At 45.3% G+C, this 19,368-nt stretch overlaps 1 protein-coding gene across 4 annotated transcripts in view; it reads left to right on the forward strand.

The window, feature by feature from the left end:
* The window catches only part of SETX (senataxin), a 60,008-nt gene that overhangs the window by 11,554 nt on the left and 29,086 nt on the right, over positions 1-19,368 (forward strand). For all 4 annotated transcript variants that reach the window (XM_037492891.2, XM_037492890.2, XM_037492892.2 and 1 more), the window contains 5 exons: positions 7,444-7,663; positions 9,320-9,439; positions 12,072-12,243; positions 12,373-12,460; positions 12,951-17,066. In XM_037492891.2, coding sequence (XP_037348788.1) covers positions 7,444-7,663; positions 9,320-9,439; positions 12,072-12,243; positions 12,373-12,460; positions 12,951-17,066 — 4,716 coding nt within the window. The remainder of the gene's footprint in view (positions 1-7,443; positions 7,664-9,319; positions 9,440-12,071; positions 12,244-12,372; positions 12,461-12,950; positions 17,067-19,368) is intronic.

The following is a 19,368-nucleotide window of genomic DNA, read 5'->3' on the forward strand; positions in this document are numbered from 1 at the left end:
TTGAAATGAATATATGCTAAAAAAGAAATCAAATTTAAGAATACTTAGAACTAAGTTATAAAAATTTGTAGGATATAGCAACAGAGGTGCTTTTTAGGGAAATTTATCTATGTGATTATGGAAAAGAAGAACTCAAAATTAGCTCATTTCTCTTCAGAAGCTAGAGAACAAAATTGAAGTGAAAAGGAGATAATAAAAAATAGTGAGTGGAACTCATTAAAACAGACAAGAAACATGTAATAGGGAAAATCCCAAAGCCTAAAAGTTGACTTTGTGTAAAAACTTGACAAAATGGACAAATTCCTGTCAAGAAGGATGAAGGGAAGTCGAAGAAACAAACAGATGAGGAGCAGGACACGTTATAGATAAGTCGAGAGCCTGGGTAATAAGTGTCGTAGACAAGTATATTAAACAGTTTTGAAAACCTAGGCAACATAATTCCTAGAAAAATATAGCTTTTTAAAACTGTTGGATATGATAACTGTTAATAAATTGAACCAGTTGATAACCCTTCCCTTCTCCCCTCCAACAAATCGGTGGGCTCGGTGATTTCACATAGGGAGTTACATTACACACTCTGGGAATAGAGTATCCTCATTTTATGCCTCTCCTTCCAGAGGAAAAAAATACTGCCACATTTATTTAAGACAGTATTACTCTAAAAAATAAAAAGATTAAAGCTTAATCATTAATATAGTTATAAAAATCCTAAACAAAGTTTTAGAAAATACTGGGCCTCCCCTGGTGGCGCAGCAGTTGAATGCTGGGCTGCGAAGCTGCCTGCAGCTTCTGCAGCGCTGGTTCGATTCCCAGCCACCGGCGAGGGTCCCCACATAGCGTGACAGACCTCTCCTGCTGTGCTCGCTGCTCCCCTCAGCAGTGTATTTCACCACTCTGCCTGTTCTGTTCCCTGCTCTGGCTCTGGTGAATTCTCTCACCCTCCTGCGCTTCTGACTGTACCCAGTGCTTGTATAAATAAATAAATAAAAAGAGAGAACTTGCTTCTCCAGCACACTTAAAAAAAAAAAAAATAGTATTAGAAAATACAATGTAGTATAATTGTATTAACAGGTTAAAACAAATAGATGCAAAAAACTTAAGAAATTTGATTAAAGTCTTCGCAGATGAGAAGGAAATTCCATAATCTGATAAATACAATCTGTTAAAAAAAAAAAAACTAAAGAAATTGAATTGTAAATTGTACAAGACCTCTGCAGGCAAATTGTAAATCCAAGTTGAACTGATTTTTAGTGACACATCCCCTTGAAAATCATGAATAGACAAAGTTTCTATAGAATGTTAAATTAGGACTCTGATCAGTGTAGTGAAGAAATCAGAAAATGAAATTCAGGGCATCAGAATTTTAAAGGAAGAAATAAAATGCCACATTTGCAATGATAGGCTCATTTACATAGAAAACCTTAAAAGAATCTAAGTTATGAGCAAGAGGAATTTAACAAGGTCGCTGGGTATAAAATGTATTTATAAAAAAGTCAGTTATACTTCTGTATACAGGTAGCCAACAATAATTAAAGAGAAGTTTCTGTTTATAGTAGATTCAGAAAATGCTGAGGCACATATCTTTAAAACGTGCAAGACCTCTGCAGGCAAATTGTAAAATTTAATTGACAGGAAAGAGGACCTGAATAAGGGAAGAGATTCTGGTACAGGAATGAGAAGGCTTCGTAGGAAAGGGTGCTGCAGGCATTTTAAATATATCCCAAGAGTGTTCTTAGCACGACATGCTAAGATGAGTCTAAAAAACTTACATGGGGGCCTCCTGGTGGCGCAAGGGGTTAAAGATGCAACCTATGAAACTGTCCGCAGCCACTGCAGCACGAGTCTGATCCCCGGCTGCCCAAGGAGCTACCCACATGGTGCAGCAGACCTCTCCTGTCTCACCCGCTGCTCCCCTCAGCAGTGTATTTCAGTCAGTCCGCCTGTTCTGTTCCCCACTCTGTCTCTGGTGGATTCTCTCACCCCCCGCATCTCTGGCCTGTACCCCAGCTCTTGTATACAGAAATAAATAAATATTTTTTTAAAGATTTGTTTATTTATGCATACAAGAACGTGGGTACAGGCCAGAGGTGCGGGGGGTGAGAGGATTCACCAGAGACAGAGTGGGGAACAGAACAGGCAGATTAACCAAAATACACTGCTGAGGGGAGCAGCAGGGAGACAGGAGAGGTCTGCTGCTCCATGTGGGAAGCTCCCTGGCCGGGGATTGAACTCGTGCTGCGGTGACTGTGGACAGCTTCATAGGTTGCGTCTTAACCCCGTGCGCCACCAGGGAGGCCCCAATAAATAAAATCTTTAAAAAATAAAAATAAAAAACTTAAATGGAAGAGGAAGGAGCCAGTATTCCTAGGGCATATTTGCAGAGTAAAAAACAGGAGACTAACTACTAAACAGGGCTCACTCTGAAGCTTGGATAATTAAGATGGTGCTGTTGGCATCTGGACAGACAAGGTGGCCAACAGAATGAAAGAGCTCAAGCAGACTCACTCCTCCTTGGCTCTCTCATATTTATAGAGGTGATTGTGCAAGATGAATGGGGAAGAGAGTCCGGAAATGGAGAGGATTAAAAGTATCTATGAAAAAAAGGAAGAAATTAGGTTTGGGTCATAGTTATAAGTTATTAATGTAAATAGATTAAATGTCAAAAACCGGCCAAACTTCTGGCAGAAAATGCAGGTATTATTTAGATCTGAGGGGAAGGAAAGGTTTCTTGAAAAGAAACCATTGATTTAAAAGGTTGATAAGATTGACTAGCTCAGAATTAAGAACTTAATATTTGTTGCAAGGCACCTTAAAGAAAACTAGAAAAAAAATTAAATTGGGAGAAGATATGAACAGTACTAACAGGACCCCAAAAGAAAAATGGACGAAGACCTGAACAGGGATTTCCCTGGCCCAGAATCAACAAAAACTGGAAACAACCCAAGTGCTTCATCACTGGAGAGTCAGTAAAACTAGTGTGCTTGCCCGGTAGGGTGCTGGGTATCGGTCAGAACTAGCTGTCGACTTGAAGCAAAGTGATAAATGTTAATTATAAAATATTAATTGGAAAGTCTCCAAGATTTCATAGGCGGAAACCCTTTTTATAAAGTCAATAACAAAATACAATGAATAACACTTAGCAATTCAGGTAAATGCTGTAACATAAACAATAAGGGAATGAAGCGCTTGGAATGGAAGATAATGTTGGTCCTGGGTTGGGAGGCCCGCAGAGGTAGCAATATCTGTGGTGAGGGGGCCTAAGTTTCTGCGTTGGATGGTGAGTTTATGGATGCTTTTTGCATTATTAAAAATTGCCGGAGTCCAGCTCCAACCGGGGCAGGGTCCCCAAAGGACGAGACGGCATCGGCGGAGGTGAAGATGAGGAGACACGGACACTCGATGAAGGTGCAAAGTATCATCCTGCTGAGGTCTCGGCGGGTCTTTATTTGTCCGTGACAAGCAGGCCGCGGGCGTACATCAGCGTGCGCAGTTGGGCAGAAAGATCACGGTCATCGCACTATTGTCGAGAGCAGTTTGGTGGGGGCTCTTTGACCTTGTACCGAGATGATGACGTTCATTATTCTTTGAGAAAAGTACAGTTGCTACACAGAGCGTTCCTGTTACAATCATTTATCTTTCACAGCCGAGCAGCTATCCTATTAATGTTAAAGCAGGCATATGAGCTCATTTGATTAAAAGTTGCACCTCTACTTTTATCATAGTGAAAGATTAACTAAATGTTAAAGAGTCTAAGGTTAGAGAAATGTCAGTGCCATTTTCTGTAGGTTACCTACACAGCACGGGGAGTTTATTTGATCTAATAATTAGGGAACGAAGAAAGGGGGGTCTCCTCTAGCTAATCTGGTCATCCTGAGGATGGTACATAATTACATGATCAGAAAGAAGCCTCTTGTTCATAAGTCGCCATTTACCAACCCTTCTTTTTATCAAAGAGCTCCGCACACAAAAGGGTCGGGGCGAAAGCCGAGAGCAGGAGTGGAAAAGCTCATTGTGTTCGTGAGTTTACTGTATAGAAGAGAGTGGCAGAGGGGCATTTGTTAGGGGCCAGACAGAGTCAGTTAGGTCGTTTTTTCATAGTTTCCGGAGTGTCATTTAGTGCTTATGCCCAGAAGATTAGGAAATACTAGAATTTGAGTTACTAGCCCCAAGCAGAGAGAAACTCCGGCTATTTTGGGATATGTTGTTACTGCCCCCTTGCTTTGCGGCACTGACGTCACTGAAACAGTGAATTGTAAAACTATTTTTTTTGACCACGTCATCTATGTTTAGATGCATAGCGTAAAAGATCACCAACCACAAGCATTGCCACAAACAAAAGGAAAGGATCCGGCGGGAGCCGGTTATGGAGCCTCCTGACTTTTCAGGAATTTCCCCCATGCCCGGACCTTGTCAGACAGCCTGAGTAGCCTGGCCCGCGCCAAAAAATCAGTATTTAAAAGTGGTCCATGGACAGCCAGAGTTGAAAGTGTGTCCTGATGAAGGGTTGTAGTTATTATAAATCAGAAGTCTGGCTCCCTGGCCCTCACCCAAAAAAAAAAGAAGCCAGCAAAAGACTTGATTTCCTTTCACTCAAGTGGGAACAAAACACCTACGAATGTCAGAGAAAGCAAGGCTGGAGTTGACATGTTTACCCAACAAGCAAGGATGCAGCGGGTCCCAGCACAGGGAACTGGAAACCAGTAGAAGATGGAGAGGAAAGCCCCAGTCGTCAGGAGTGTTAGCGAAAGTCCGTGAACCCCAGCCGGCGGCTGTGACATGCATGCTGAACAGGCCATGGGATGGAAAGGCAGAACCTGGCCTCTGAGGTGCTGTGCCTTCTGTCACAGGTGTACCTGGAAATACAAGTGATGGGAGGAGACAGATACTTGTCTGGCTTGGAAATGTGAAACCACAGGCCTGTTTTCAGAAGAAAGTTCCAGTCTGCCTGCCTGCTTGGCGCCTGCTTGTAGAGACCAGTGCAGATGGTTTCCAAAGGGTCATGCCTCAGCTGAGTCCTCCTCAGATCCCCACACATAGATCCCAGCTGAAGTTGCCGAAGCCATAAAAAAAGTCACTGATAGAATTAAAAACGAACAATTATACCCAAAGAATGCCTTCTTTAGAATTATCAGGTGCAGAATGTAAAGTTCTTAATTAAAAGAGAGACCTAAAAACCCACTATCAGATGACCAGGAATATTTTTTTAATCTTTTTTTTTTTTTTTTTTTATAGAGGCATGTTTTATTTATTTGTTTGTTTTGTTTATACATGCACTGGGTACAGTCAGAAGTGCGGGAGGGTGAGAGAATTCACCAGAGCCAGAGCGGGGAGCAGAGCAGGCAGAAGGACCGAAGTACACTGCTGAGGGGAGCAGCGAGTGGCAGGAGAGGTCTGCGCGCCATGTGGGACCCTCCTTCCGGTGGCCGGGGAGCAGCCGGGGATCGAACTGGCGCTGCAGAGGCCGCGCTCATCTTCGCAACCCAGCGCTCAACCGCTGCGCCACCGGGGAGGCCCTGACCAGGAATATTTTTAAAAGATTTAAAGAGAATAGGCACATTGAAATGGATGTAGTGGCTACCTAGATGTGGCCGAAGGGGGATTCCGCTTGTAAGACAGGGGAACAGATGGCTTAGTGCATTACACGGCCCGGGATGCAGGATGGCGTGAAAAGGTTTAATATAGGTTCACTCTGTTCTAGAAGGAACTAGGGGAACAATGAAGAGGTGGTAATGGTGGGTCATGCTAAGCAATCAGCGGCGGGCACAGCAAGCATGCACTGGCAGACGCTGAGGCACAGAAATAAAAGGCATGCCCATACCTGTGCTCACGGTGGTGCCACCTTGCGTGGTAAAGGCGAAAGGACTGGAGGGAGCCAGAGAAAAGGAGCTGCGGTCCGCTTCTAAACCACAGAATCCAACCCATAGCCAGGGCAACACCTTCCGTGCGCACAAGGAAGATGGCAGGGCTGATGGTCACACTGTTCTCCCCTGCACTGCAGTGTCCAGAGCAGCGGCAGCACTTGTGTTTAGTCAAGTTGCTTTAGCCTCCCGTAATCTGGAACATTTCCTTAACCTTTCTGTGTCTTTTATGACAACTGCGTTTCTGAAGACTATAGCCATTCCTGACGCCGTCCTTTAAAAAAAAGCCACAAAGCTCCTCACTTGGGGCTTGTCCTCTGTTTCTCCTGGTCAGGCGCAGGTTGTGCGTTGCCAGTTGGAGTCTGTGTGTGTGTGTGTCCTCCAGGGATGCTGCAGGCAGAAGCGCACCGTGTTGCCTGCCCGTTAGCACGATAACTTTGCTTGTTTAGTTGAGGTGGTATCCAGTTCTCCACTGTGCAGTTTCAGTTTCTTAGCTGCTTTAAGATCGTGATAGATAACCTGTTCGTCGACTTTTCTCCTTCTTGCCTGAAACAGATTTTCTAAAATTACAGATAATTTTTCAGCTCCAGCACACTCCACATTTATCAGCCAGCAGTTGGTATTGATTGTACCAACCAAGAGCTCTTTTCCCTTCTCCCGTTGGGTTATCAGCAGTATGGACAATACTGATACCTCAGGATGTTAAGGACAGAAAGATCTCAAAGGAGCCAGAGAAAACACTATCTATGAAGGAGCTGCAGTTAGCTTCTCAACCAGAAAGACAAAACCCAGAAGATACTATGTTTTTATTTTATAGTGTAAGATTCAGTATTGGCACTTTGGCAGTGGGTGGGTGGACTGACACAGACGTGAAGAGGTATCCGACATTTATATAATAGTGTAAATCAAAAGCCTATTTTTTTGGTACATTATTTTATGTCTTTCAACCTTTTTTTGACCATAACCTACAGTAAAAAATGTCATTCAGTGAACCCACACATGCATACCTAACATTTCGTAAAACCGTACTCTTACTATGACGGAGACGCTCTTGGTATTTTTTTGTTCAATCACTAAATTTAACTTGTAGCCCACAAGAAATTTAAAATCTCTTACCTATGCTCTACTGCCACTTAGAGGTGATATCTTTTGAGGTCTTGATATTTTTTGAGGTCTCTTCAGTTTTTTCTTCCTTTTTTAAAACTTTGTTATGGAAGAACAAGTATACAGAAGCGGGGTAGTATGAAAATCCGCATAGCCATTGCTCAGTTTTATCATTTACAATACATGGTGAGTGTTCTATTTTCCTTTGGATCAGAGTAGCTCTTAGACATCAGAGCATCTTGTCCATAGGATAAAAAGCACTTTTTTTAAAAAAATCACACCTGTAATAATTCCTTAATATAATTCCAGTCGATGTTTAAATGAATAGAAATGATTATTGCATAAATAATTTGTAAGGGTTTGTTTAAGGTCCACACGTTGCATATTATTATGTCTTTTAGGCTGCAGAAAATCCTGTTTTCTTAATTAGGTTCTTTATGTAGACATGTTGAATGAAGTAACAAATCTCTTATGCTTTTAGGTTCGACGGTGGGCTATCCTGACTGCAAGAAACTTAGGAAAAGTGGACAGAGATGATTATTATGACTTGCAGGAAGTCTTGACTTGTCTTTTCAAGGTCATAGAGTTGGGGCTTTTAGAAAGTCCGGACATTTATACTTCTTCTGTCCTCGAGAAGGGTAAACTGATTCTTCTTCCCTCGCACATGTATGACACTACCAACTATAAAAACTACTGGCTCGGTGAGTGTCCTTCCCACTTAAGCATTGTTTGTATTTTCACATTGCTCCTGAGTAACCTGCACTTCAAATGATTTCTTGGTAATCTGATTAAAATTGCCAGACGAGAGGCTTTCACAATTTCCAATTTTTGTCATTAAATTCACTCACCACTACACATCTTGTTTTAAAATTTTATCCTAGAGGGGCCTCCCTGGTGGCGCAGCGGTTGAGTGCTGGGTTGCGAAGCTGCCCGCAACCTCTGCAGCGCCAGTTCGATCCCTGGCCACCGGTTGAGGGTCCCACATGGCGCGCAGACCTCTCCTGCCGCCCGCTGCTCCCCTCAGCAGTGTACTTCGTCAGTCTGCCTGCTCTACTCTCCGCTCTGACTCTGGTGAATTCTCTCACCCTCCCGCGCTTCTGACTGTACCCAGTGCTTGTATAAATAAATAAATAAATCCTTAATAAATAAATAAGTAAATAAATAGCTGGAGGTGGTATAAAATAAATATTTCTTTTAAAAAAATTTTATTCTAGAAACCACCTGTTTTCAAGGTAGGTTTTCAACTATGGCAGATTTTTTTTTTAAGATTTATTTATTTATACAAGAACCGGGGTACAGGCCAGATGCGCGGGAGGGTGAGAGGAATCACCAGACAGAGTGGGGAACAGAACAGGCAGACTGATGAAATACGCTGCTGAGGGGAGCAGCGGGCGTGACAGGAGAGGTCTGCTGCACCATGTGGGATCCTCCCTGGCTGGCTGGGAGCGAACCAGTGCTGCAGAGGCTGCAGACAGCTTCACAGTGCGGCGCTCAACCGCCTGCGCCACCAGGGGAGGCCCCACTATGGCAGATCTTTTAAAGCAATATGAGATATAACAAAATGTTAGTATGGCAGGTAACTTTGATATTTGATAGGTATTAGGCACTTTGATCTATTTCTTAAAAAGTAGTTTGTTACTTCTTTTTCCATATGTAAAGTATTTTCCTGGGGGGAAAAAAAGCAAGTTTCTACACTGTCTCAAAGTAGTTGAGCCTCCCTCGTTGATCCCAGATCTTACTTGTCAAAACTGGCAGTGATTCATAAATGAAATATAATGGGCCTTCAAATTGAAGGCCTCTCAGATTTGGTGGAATACAAATTGCATCGTTGTCATTTTAGTCATTTTCTTTTTTTTTTTTTATAGAGGCATGTTATTTATTTATTTATTTATTTACTTGTTTGTTTGTTTATACATGCACTGGGTACAGTCAGAAGCGCGGGAGGGTGAGAGAATTCACCAGAGCCAGAGCGGGGAGCAGAGCAGGCAGAAGGACCGAAGGACACTGCTGAGGGGAGCAGCGGGCGGCAGGAGAGGTCTGCGCGCCATGTGGGACCCTCCTCCGGTGGCCAGGGATCAAACCGGCGCTGCAGAGGCTGCGGGCAGCTTCGCAACCAGCGTTCAACCACTGCGCCACCAGGGAGGCCCATTTTAGTCATTTTCTAACCAAGTTTTATTCTCCAGTGAGTCTGTCATGTTACTCAGGAGCACTTACGGTAACTTTGACTCAAGCATTTGAGGAACTCTACACTGCTCTGCTTTATCTCACTGCTATGTGATTCTTTTGCTAACTAACCCCAAAGAAGGCATTAGAACAGTGTTACTTAATCCAAGAAAACTTTATAAATAATCTTACAGGTATTTGCATGTTGCTGACCATTCTCGAGGAGCAAGCCATGGATTCACTGTTGTTGGGCTCAGAAAAGCAAAATGATTTCATGCAGTCAATACTTCATACTATGGAGAGACAAGTGGATGGTAATAAACTTTATTTGCTAAATGCTTTGGGATCTGGTGATGATGCACTTTTAAAATAGCCCTGTCACTGCAAGGGTTTGGGTGCATAGTATGGAGAAAAGAATGAACTCGTTACAGTTTTGGTCACAGATTCAGAATTTTAAATTAGAAGGGGACCTTTAGAATTTAATTCAGTACCTTGCTTGCTTCAAAGAAGAGACTGAAGCCCAGGGATGTAAACCTTCATTTTCATATCGAAACACTCATTGAGTGGGAGCATCAAGACTAGAACCTATAGGAGATACATCTGTAATGACATGGGAGGAAAAGCCTTCCCTCTCCCACTGTCTCCCCCCTTCTTCATTTCATTTCGGCTCTCCAGGCTCTAGCCAAACGTGGCCATTACAGATTTCCGCTTTTCAGTCCCAGTCGCTGTACTTCCAAGGCTCAGTAGCCACGTGTGCTCCGTGGCCCCTGTGTCGAACAGTGTCACTATAGGACATTTCCATCATCACAGACAGGGCTCTTGCACAGGGCTGCTCACAGTCTAGAAAATAAGCTCTAGAGCTACCACTTGACTGAGCCCCACTTTTTCTTTTTTCCAAAGATTATTTATTTATACAAGCACCGGGTACAGTCAGAAGCGCGGGAGGGTGGGAGAATTCACCAGAGCCAGAGCGGGGAGCAGAGCAGGCAGAAGGACCGAAGGACACTGCTGAGGGGAGCAGCGGGCGGCAGGAGAGGTCTGCGCGCCATGTGGGACCCTCCTCCGGTGGCCGAGGAGCAGCCGGGGATCGAACCGTCACTGCAGAGGCTGCGGGCAGCTTCGCAACCCAGCGCTCAACCACTGCGCCACCGGGGAGGCCCTGAACCCCACCTTTTACTCAGGGGTGTGTCAAACTGATCAGGGCAGATCTGAAATTGAGTGTGCTCTTTTTGTGAAGGACCGAATCAATAAAGATAAGCAGCCCAGAGCCTATGAAGACATCATTTCTCCTCCTCATTCACTTTTTTTAGGGAACTGTATAAATATAAATTGGGGGGAATTCTAAAAGAAATACAATATTCTTTTTTGACCACAGATTTTTTCCCCCTAGATTATTCCTGAATAACATTGTTACTAATTAATTTGCCAGCATTTACTACATAAATTGCTCATTGCTTCCCTTGTGCCTTGCAACTAGAATTCTGTCCTGTTTTAGTGCAGCTCCCCTAACCTTTAAAACTTTACATAATTGTCATCTCCTAACGGAGGATTTTCTTCCTTACATGAGCACTCACCAGACGTAACTGTCAGCTGCAGCAAAGGATAAAAAAGTACATGAGAAGATCCTGATTATGATTTTTAAAAAATAGTCTTAAAGAATCCAAGGAAAATAAAATCTGTAGGTTCTAAAGGAACTAAATCACATAATCAGTGACGGGCTGAGAAGACCTGGTGTTAGAGGGTGGTGTTTGGGAGGAGGCATTTGAACAGAACGTGAAGGGGGCGAGGATCTTCACAGGTGGTGCCGAGTGTGACGGCATTCTGGCTCCTAATTGGGGCAAGGCCAGCAATCTCTTTTGCTGTAGGTAAGGTATGATTGTGGGAGTATGAAAAATGGAACTGCAAAGAAACAACAGAGTAAGCTCTTACAAGTCCAGGATCCAGTACTTTGAATTTTCCTGGGAGTCATTAAGGAGCAGTGAAGGTCTTGGAGTAGGGCGGTGTCTTGCCTCTGTGTGTGATAGAGAAGCAGGGAAGCACTAGAGCTAAGAGCTTATGAGTAATGGGAGTTCCTGCCAGCAGCATCAGATGCGGGTAACAAAGTGTTGGGGAATGGATAGATGAAGCATCTGTGTCTGCTTACACGTTGGTTAAGGACATTTCCGTCATCAGTCCGTTACACCAGCCAAATAATGTAAGTTCAGGGTCATTTTAAACCAGAATTTGTTGTATTGTGGACTTTGGTTAGATCTGTAAATATCTAGTTTTCCTTTCTCGTTCTTTTTTTCCTCTAATTTATTGAAGGATAGGAGTATGAAGTTCTGGAAGAAGTTGCAGAGCTAATTGTTTTGGGTGTGGCAGACAGGTCGAGAAAGTTTTTACTGAGGCTATTCATTCCCCATTTAAAAATGACTGAGAGGCATATGGTATTGCTTGAAAAAATGCAAAAACGTTTAAAGAATTTGTCAGCTTTTAAAAACCCATGGTTTGGCAGCACTTTAAGTTACTCGTTACTTTGCTTTTGGTTTTGTTGCCGCCCACATAGAGTGCATGCTTCTTTTTTTTTTTTTTTAAATAGAGGCATGTTTATTTATTTATTTGTTTGTTTGTTTGTTTATACATGCACTGGGTACAGTCAGAAGTGCGGGAGGGTGAGAGAATTCACCAGAGCCAGAGCAGGGAGCAGAACAGGCAGAAGGACCGAAGTACACTGCTGAGGGGAGCAGCGGGTGGCAGGAGAGGTCTGCGCGCCATGTGGGACCCTCCTCCTGTGGCCGGGGAGCAGCCGGGGATCGAACCAGCGCCATAGAGGCCGCGGGCAGCTTCGCAACCCAGCGCTCAACCGCTGCGCCACCGGGGAGGCCCGAGTGCATGCTTCTTGATGTATTTCTCTGGTGCCTTTTTCTGACTGTTTTGTAACTCGGCCATGCCTCTGTTGTGTTTCAGATGATAGTGTGGACCCTTTCTGGCCGGCATTACACTGTTTCATGGTGATTCTGGATCGCCTTGGATCTAAGGTCTGGGGTCAACTTATTGATCCTATCGAGGCCTTTCAAACCATCATCAACAATGTGAGCTACAACAGAGAGATCCAGAATATACGAAACAGCTCTGCACGGTTAGTTCAGTGAGCGTGTCAGGGTTTAAAAGCCGTCTACAAAGAAGTCTGTCATGACTGATTTGACGGTAGGGTTTTTTCTTTTTGTTTTTTACGTCATTTCAATAATTTCTGTCCTTAATATTTAAGGGCCAAGTATGAACCGGAGTCATTTTTGGATGACATGGTGTCTTGCAGCCAGATTGTGTACAACTATAACCCCGAAAAGACCAAAAAGGTATAAAGCATTTGAGACTTGCAGTGATGCTGTCACATGGGCAGTATCTCACACAGCTGACCTGCTGATTTTATTCTGAATCAACTGCTGCATGAAGACTCCCTGAGTGAGCAGATGTGCTGTGCCAGGAGGGCGGGCTCAGGCTCAGTGTGCACACTTTGGAAGATTAATTTGTCATGGACTTGGGAAGCTGGGAGTTTATGGGGGAGGGAGATAAGTGACATGACAAAAAGTCACAAGTACCCATGGAAAAGGGCCATAGTGTCTGGAGAATTTATAAATTTACCTGTTCATGAAAACCTCAAAATTCAACTTTTCAGATTTCTTGGGCGGGGCGGGGAGGGGGGGCCTGTATTTAAAACAGTATGTGACGAACCCGTTACGAAACCCAAGAACATTGCGGAATGTGTTTTCTTGTTGGCAGCTTTTGTGTCACACCTATCAGGAGTGCTCCTTGTTTATCTGAACGTCAGTTTTTCTTTCATTGTAGGATTCGGGGTGGAGATCAGCCATTTGCCCAGATTACTGTCCTAACATGTATGAAGAGATGGAAACATTAGCCAGCGTGCTTCAGTCAGACATTGGTCAAGACATGCGTGTCCATAACAGCACGTTTCTGTGGTTCATCCCTTTCGTCCAGTCCCTCATGGGTCTGAAGGACTTGGGTGTGGCGTACATAGCAGGGGTCATCCATCATCTCCACTCGGAAGTCAAGGATGTTCTCAACCAAACGGATGTCGTATGTGACAAAGTGACTGAATTTTTTCTTCTGATTTTGGTGTCAGTGATTGAACTACACAGAAATAAGAAGTGTTTGCATTTGCTGTGGGTGACTTCCCAGCAGTGGGTGGAAGCCATCGTGAAGTGCGCCAAGCTCCCCACCACTGCGTTCGCACGGAGCTCGGAGAAGTCAGCTGGAAACTGCTCTAAGGGGTCGGCGGCGGTGGTGTCCTCTCTGGCGCTGCATGCGGTGCCGTCCAACTCTGTGCAGCTTGCTTGTGTGCAGCTGATCCGGAGTCTTCTCAAAGAGGGCTATCAGCTTGGGCAGCAGACACTTTGTAAGCGATTCTGGGATAAGCTCAACTTATTCCTGCGGGGGAATTTATCTCTGGGCTGGCAGTTGACTAGTCGGGAAACCCTGGAATTACAGACCTGCTTAAGGCAAATTATCAAAAGCATAAAAGCCAAGGCCCCTCAACACTGTGCTTATGTGGATCTGACTCCTGCGTGTAAAAACCCTCCTGCAGTTTACAAAAAAGAAAAAAATGAGCAAATAGGGAAGAAATCTAAGAAACACGTGCACTGTCTGGAAAACTCCAGCCCCACATTTTCTAAAGAACCAGTGAAAACAGATGCATGTCAAATGCAAGAGACTGTATTGGTCAAAGCAACTAGCACTATAGTAGAGGATAATAAGCAAAGTTATGTAAAAGATTCAAAGCTACAAGACCGTCCCTCAGCTGAGCTATCCTTGAAGCAGAGCAGTAAAAACCACCACACCGAGAGAGCTCCAGGTGCAGTCAGAATAAGTACAAGGAAGCAGAAGTCTGTAAAAGAGAATCCCTCTTACACGCCAAAGAGTAGTGTTTTGAGAAATAGTCCAGAAAGGGGATGTGACAAGGGAATAATATCAACACATTCTTTAGCTAATTCTAGCAAAAAACCTTTGGAAAAGATGGCCACGTCAAATGAAGACTTCTTAAAGGATGATGCTCGTGGCAAAACCTCAGAAACAAAAATGAAGGCACAAAAAGATGATATCTGTGCTAAGTTATCACACGTAATAAAGAAACAGCACCGGAAAAGTACTCTGGTTGGCAGTGCTATCAATTTAGAGGAAAACCTGACTCACTCAGACATTGAGAGTTTCTTTTCAAAGAAAGATGCAGCAGGTCAGAAAGGGGATGGCTTTATACACAATCCGGGTTTACACCCTAATGGTATTCTGGATGATAAAAATGGAGAACAGAAGTCTCAAAACAGTTTGTTGCTGAAAAAACAATTGGAGTTAGGTATTTTCTCTTCCCATGATAACAGCGGTCAAGTTCAGGACTGCCGTGTTGGTGATAAAGATCTGGCCCCTCTTACAGAAATGACCAATACTTTCTTAAAGAAAACATCTCCCTTTGAAGATCCTTTGACTGTGTTTGAAAAAAGAGATAAGGAAAGTGATCAGAGTGCTGATCAGGTTTCTCCTGACTTGAGAGAGCAGGCCTCTAGCGCCAGTCCTAAGTCTGACACCTTAACGGATTCACAGGTAGACAGAGACCTCCACAAATTATCTTTAATAGCTCAAGCCAGTGTTATTAAATTTCCTTCAGATTCAACTCAAAAGAGCTTGTCCCCTCTACAAGGAAAAGTGAAAGATGGTTTTGTAACGAACCAGAACGCTGTTGCGGAAGGCCGCTGCGGACAGGTTATTATTATTTCAGATTCTGATGATGACGACGAGAGAATGCTGGGTTTTGAAAACCGCATTAGACAAGATAAAATGTGCCTAGAGAAGCAGTGTCTGGGGCAGCGTGCTTCGATCTCTGACACGCGAGTGGAAAGGGTGATAAAGGAAGAAGAGACTAAATCTCTTTTGCAGCTTGAAGAATCTGATTCTCAGATGTTTGAGTTTGAAAGTCAAAATAAAGTGTTTTCAGTTTGGCAAGATCAGGAACTGGATGACAAGCATTCAGCTCAAGAGGATGAAGAAAAGTCCGGTCTGACCTGTAAACCTGCTGTCACAAACCAGTGGGCTTATACCGGTTACGCGTCTGAAGAGGTCATGGAAAAAGAGGGCACCGAAGAACGCGCAGAAGCACAGAGCGCTAGTATTTCTGTTGGGGAATTTTGCAAAGTTGAAGTAAAAAAGCCAAAGAGAAAACGATTTGACAAATCTGTGGACCAAGATCCTGTAAGGTCTTCCTCTGCCAACGATGAGTACCAAGCTGATAGTCTCAATGAGGGAGATCTGACTGAAAATGATTTTAAAATTATCGACATAAAGACTGTAACTCCCAGCTCAAGTACGGAGAGAGCCGCCGCAGCTCCGCTAAAGAGGTCTTCTCCAAAGCTGCGTAGTTACTCCAGACCCATTAGGAGAGTCCGCGTCTCTAAACCTAAGAAAACACATTCAGATACCAAAAAAGGCCCGAACAGAAATTCCAGTTACCTCACTTGTAGGACAACTCCTGCTATTGTGCCGCCAAAGAAAGCTCGTCAGTGTCCTGAACCTGCGTCAACAGCCGAGAAATTTCGCCTTAAAAAGGGTCCTCGCAAGGCATTTGAGTTGTCTCAGCGGTCTATGGAGTACATAGTGCAGTTACGTGACCACGGCAAGAATGTGGGAGCAGTGGATATCAGAAAGAAGACTAAGTTAATCTCTCCTCAGACTCTCTCTGCTAAAAATAATAAGAAATTGCTGACAAGTCAAGATCTTCAGTTGCGAAGGCAGGTGAGACCCAAATCACAGCACAGTAGACAAGAACTTTTTGATAATGGTAATGCAGAGCCCCGCGCAGCCCAGAGTTATGACATGTTTGCATCGGACTCCGGTGGGTCAGATTATAAGCGAGGAGCTAAAGCAGCTGCCACCAGTAATGGAAAGCAGTTCATACAATGTGTGTCTTCTGAGCCAGAACCCATGAGAGCAAAGCATGTTTCTGAGGTGACCCATGACACGTCTCTTTCAAACCGGTGTAATTCTGTGGTGCTAAATGGAAGAATCCTGGCGAGTGAGGCAGCGGCCTCTACTTCAGCGGGCCCTGCAGGTGGAGGCACCCGCGCCACACACTTGGCCACTCGGAAAGAACCAGAACCCGAGGCTGGCAGTGACATGGAGGACGATAGTTTGTTTTTAACACAGAACGATCCTGAAGACATGGATCTGTGCTCGCAGATGGAGATTGAGCCGGCCCAGGGGAAAGATGCCGTTCAGGTGGGCACACATCCTCTCGGCCGGCCTCAGGTGGAGACTCCGAGTAGCCGGACGTCTAAGCACAGAGATTGTAACGAAGCCGCAAGAGCCCATGGCGACGGCTGCGCAACGCACGCTGAGGCCAGAGCCGCGGATGAGGATGTGTTCCGTAAGCCTGCCTTGCCCCTGCCGCCCTCTAAACCCCTGAGGCCTTCCAGGACGAAGATTTTCTGCTGTACCTCACGAAGTGCTAACCTTTCCAGGTCTTTGGAAAGCGACGCCGCGCTCCCACCAGCTCTAAAAACCAAGTCCAGCGGGGTGCAGTCCAGCGTGAAGGTGCCCCAGCCAGCCTTCCTCGGGCCCCCAAAGCCGGTGGCGGAGGTGAAGAGCCTGTGCAGCGTCCTTCCTTCTCAGACTCCGGCCGCCGCCGGCAGGCCGCCCTACAGGCTTCCCTTTGCTGAAAGCAGATCTTTCTCCCCGGCCTCTTCAGGCAACATTCTCTTGCCGTCGCAGTCCATCTCGGACGCCTTCGTGAAGGAGGTCTTGAAGTGGAAATACGACATGTTTGTGACTTTGGATCAGTTTGGGCCTCCCGCGAGCCTGTGTCATTCCGTCTGCAGACCGGTGCCGGTCAGATTTCAAGATTATAGAGAATATTTTAATGTGTTTTTCCCTTTGATGATACTGAATACTTTTGAAACGGTAAGTATATGTTTTAATTGGGTACACCGTGCCGTGTGCAGTTGCTGCTTGAGCTGAGTGCGGAGTGCAGTTAAAGTAACTGACCTCTTGATTTGGATGTAGTCTGTAGACTTCCGGCTGCACAGCCGCTCTAGCCAGGTTCTCCTCAGGGGTGGTGGCTGAGGGGACACCTCTTAACGTCTGCCCTGCTGGAGCTTGTTGTGTCAGCAGCATAGGAGGAAATGGTGCTTTTCATTCAAAGAGAAGGGGAGGCTTCTCCGAGGAGATGGTCTCCATCTGCATTTAAAAAAGGAAACAAGGGCCTCCCCTGGTGGCGCAGCTAATGTGCGCTAAGCTGCCCATTTGATCCCCAGGGCCGCCAGGGAGGGTCCCACATGGCATGTAGACCTCTCCTGCCGCCCGCTGCTCCGCTCCCCTCAGCAGTGTATTTCCGTCAGTCTGCCTGTTCCGTTCCCCGCTCTGGCTCTGGTGGATCCTCTCACCCTCCCGTGCATCTGACTGTACCCAGTGCTTGTATAAATAAATAATCTAAAAAAAAAAGTAAAAAAGGAAACAAGCAGGGATAACCTTCCCTGGCGTTTTCTTGGGGAAGTGGCAAAGGGGAAAGTGCATTTAACGCCACAAAACAGTAAATCCTAAGCTGCTCCGTAGACATCTTCCCAGTTTCTTACTCAGAGCACTGCTTTTCCCCTCTGAGTGCCTCCCCCACCTCAGCGTGTCCATTCTGCTCTCTCAGCCTTGGGCCCTGACTGGATTGCCAGGTAAAGTGCGGGGTCCGAGTTGAATTTGAACCTCGGGAAACAGCTTTAGTGCTGGTGTAAACGGCTGTAGTGCTGGCATAAATATCCGTGTGCGCCATGAAGGGTGTTTCTTGGTGTTCTCAAAGCAGGTAAGGGGACAGGAAGTAGATACTTATGTTTTTCAAATTCCTTAAGAACAAAAACTTGAGGGCCTCCATGGTGGCGCAGGGGGTTGAGTGCAGCGCTGTGAGGCTGTCTGTGGCCTTTGCAGTGCGAGTTTGATCCCCGGCCTGCTGGGGAGCAACCCACAGGGCGCAGCAGACCTCTCCTGTCTCACCTGCTGCTCCCCTCAGCAGTGGATTTCAGTCCATCTGCCTGTTCTGCTCCCCACTCTCTGGTGAATCCTCTCAACCCCCGCAACTCTGGCCTGTACCCCACTTCTTAAAAAAAAAAGTAAAAAAAAAAACCTTGAGTATGTAATAAGACACTTAAATGGAAATGTGGCTAGTCAGAGTGACATTAAAGTTAAAGAGCTGTGTGTGACTAACGGCTTCTGAATTGGACAGTGTGTCATTCTGGCACAATTTTTAAAGAATTGTTAAAGCAGCTGTAGGTTAACAGCAAAATTGGGCAGGGGTACAGGGGCCCATCCCCAAACACACTCATGGCCCTCCATTGGTGACTCTGCGCCCCAGACTGGTACTTGTGTCCTGTGTTCAGATAGGAGAGCCCGCATCTTCTCACCGTTGCCGCCAGTCTGCAGCCCACTCTTGGTGTCACTCTGGGGTGACCAGCGTGTGACCTGTGTCTGCTGTTGTCTTATTAGAATGTGCTTCGCATATTCATCTCTTCCTCCTCCCTACTCCCTGGCAGCCACTGACCTTTCCACTCTCTCCACGTCCTCCATAGGTTTGCCTTTTCCTGGGTGTCACGTAATTGGAATCATACAGCTTTCCAGATTGGCGTCCTTCCTGTAATACACAATAGGTTTTCCTGTGTCTTTTCATGGCTGTACGATTCATTTATTTATTTATGCACACAAGAACTGGGTACAGGCCAGAGGTGGGGGGGGGGCGGGGGCGGGGTTAGAGGATTCACCAGAGACAGAGTGGGGAACAGAACGGGGGGCTGACTGAAATACACTGCTGAGGGGAGCAGCGGGCAGACAAGACGTCTGTTACACCATGTGGGTTTCTCCTTGGCCAGCCAGGGATGGAACTCGTGCTGCAGAGGCTGCAGATTGCTTCATAGTGCTGTGCTTAACCCCTGCACCACCAGGGAGGCCTGTAATTCATTTCTTCTTACTGCTGAATAATCTTTCCTTGTCTGGGTGTACCTCAGTATATCCAGTCAGTTGCTAGAGGACATCTTGGTTGCTGCCAAATCTTGACAGTTATGAATGAAGTTGTTGGGTTTTTGTGTGATAGAAGTTTCCAGTCCATTGGGGTAAATCGAGTGGTGCAGTTGCTGCATTAGACATTAAGACTGTTTAGGGGGTTTTTTGTTTGTTTTTTTAAATTTATATATACAAGAACTGGGGCACAGGCCAGAGGTGTGGGGTG

This window comes from Talpa occidentalis, unplaced genomic scaffold, assembly GCF_014898055.3.
Source record: "Talpa occidentalis isolate TD23 unplaced genomic scaffold, MPIMG_talOcc4v2.1 talOcc4.7, whole genome shotgun sequence".
Classification (NCBI taxonomy): domain Eukaryota; kingdom Metazoa; phylum Chordata; class Mammalia; order Eulipotyphla; family Talpidae; genus Talpa; species Talpa occidentalis.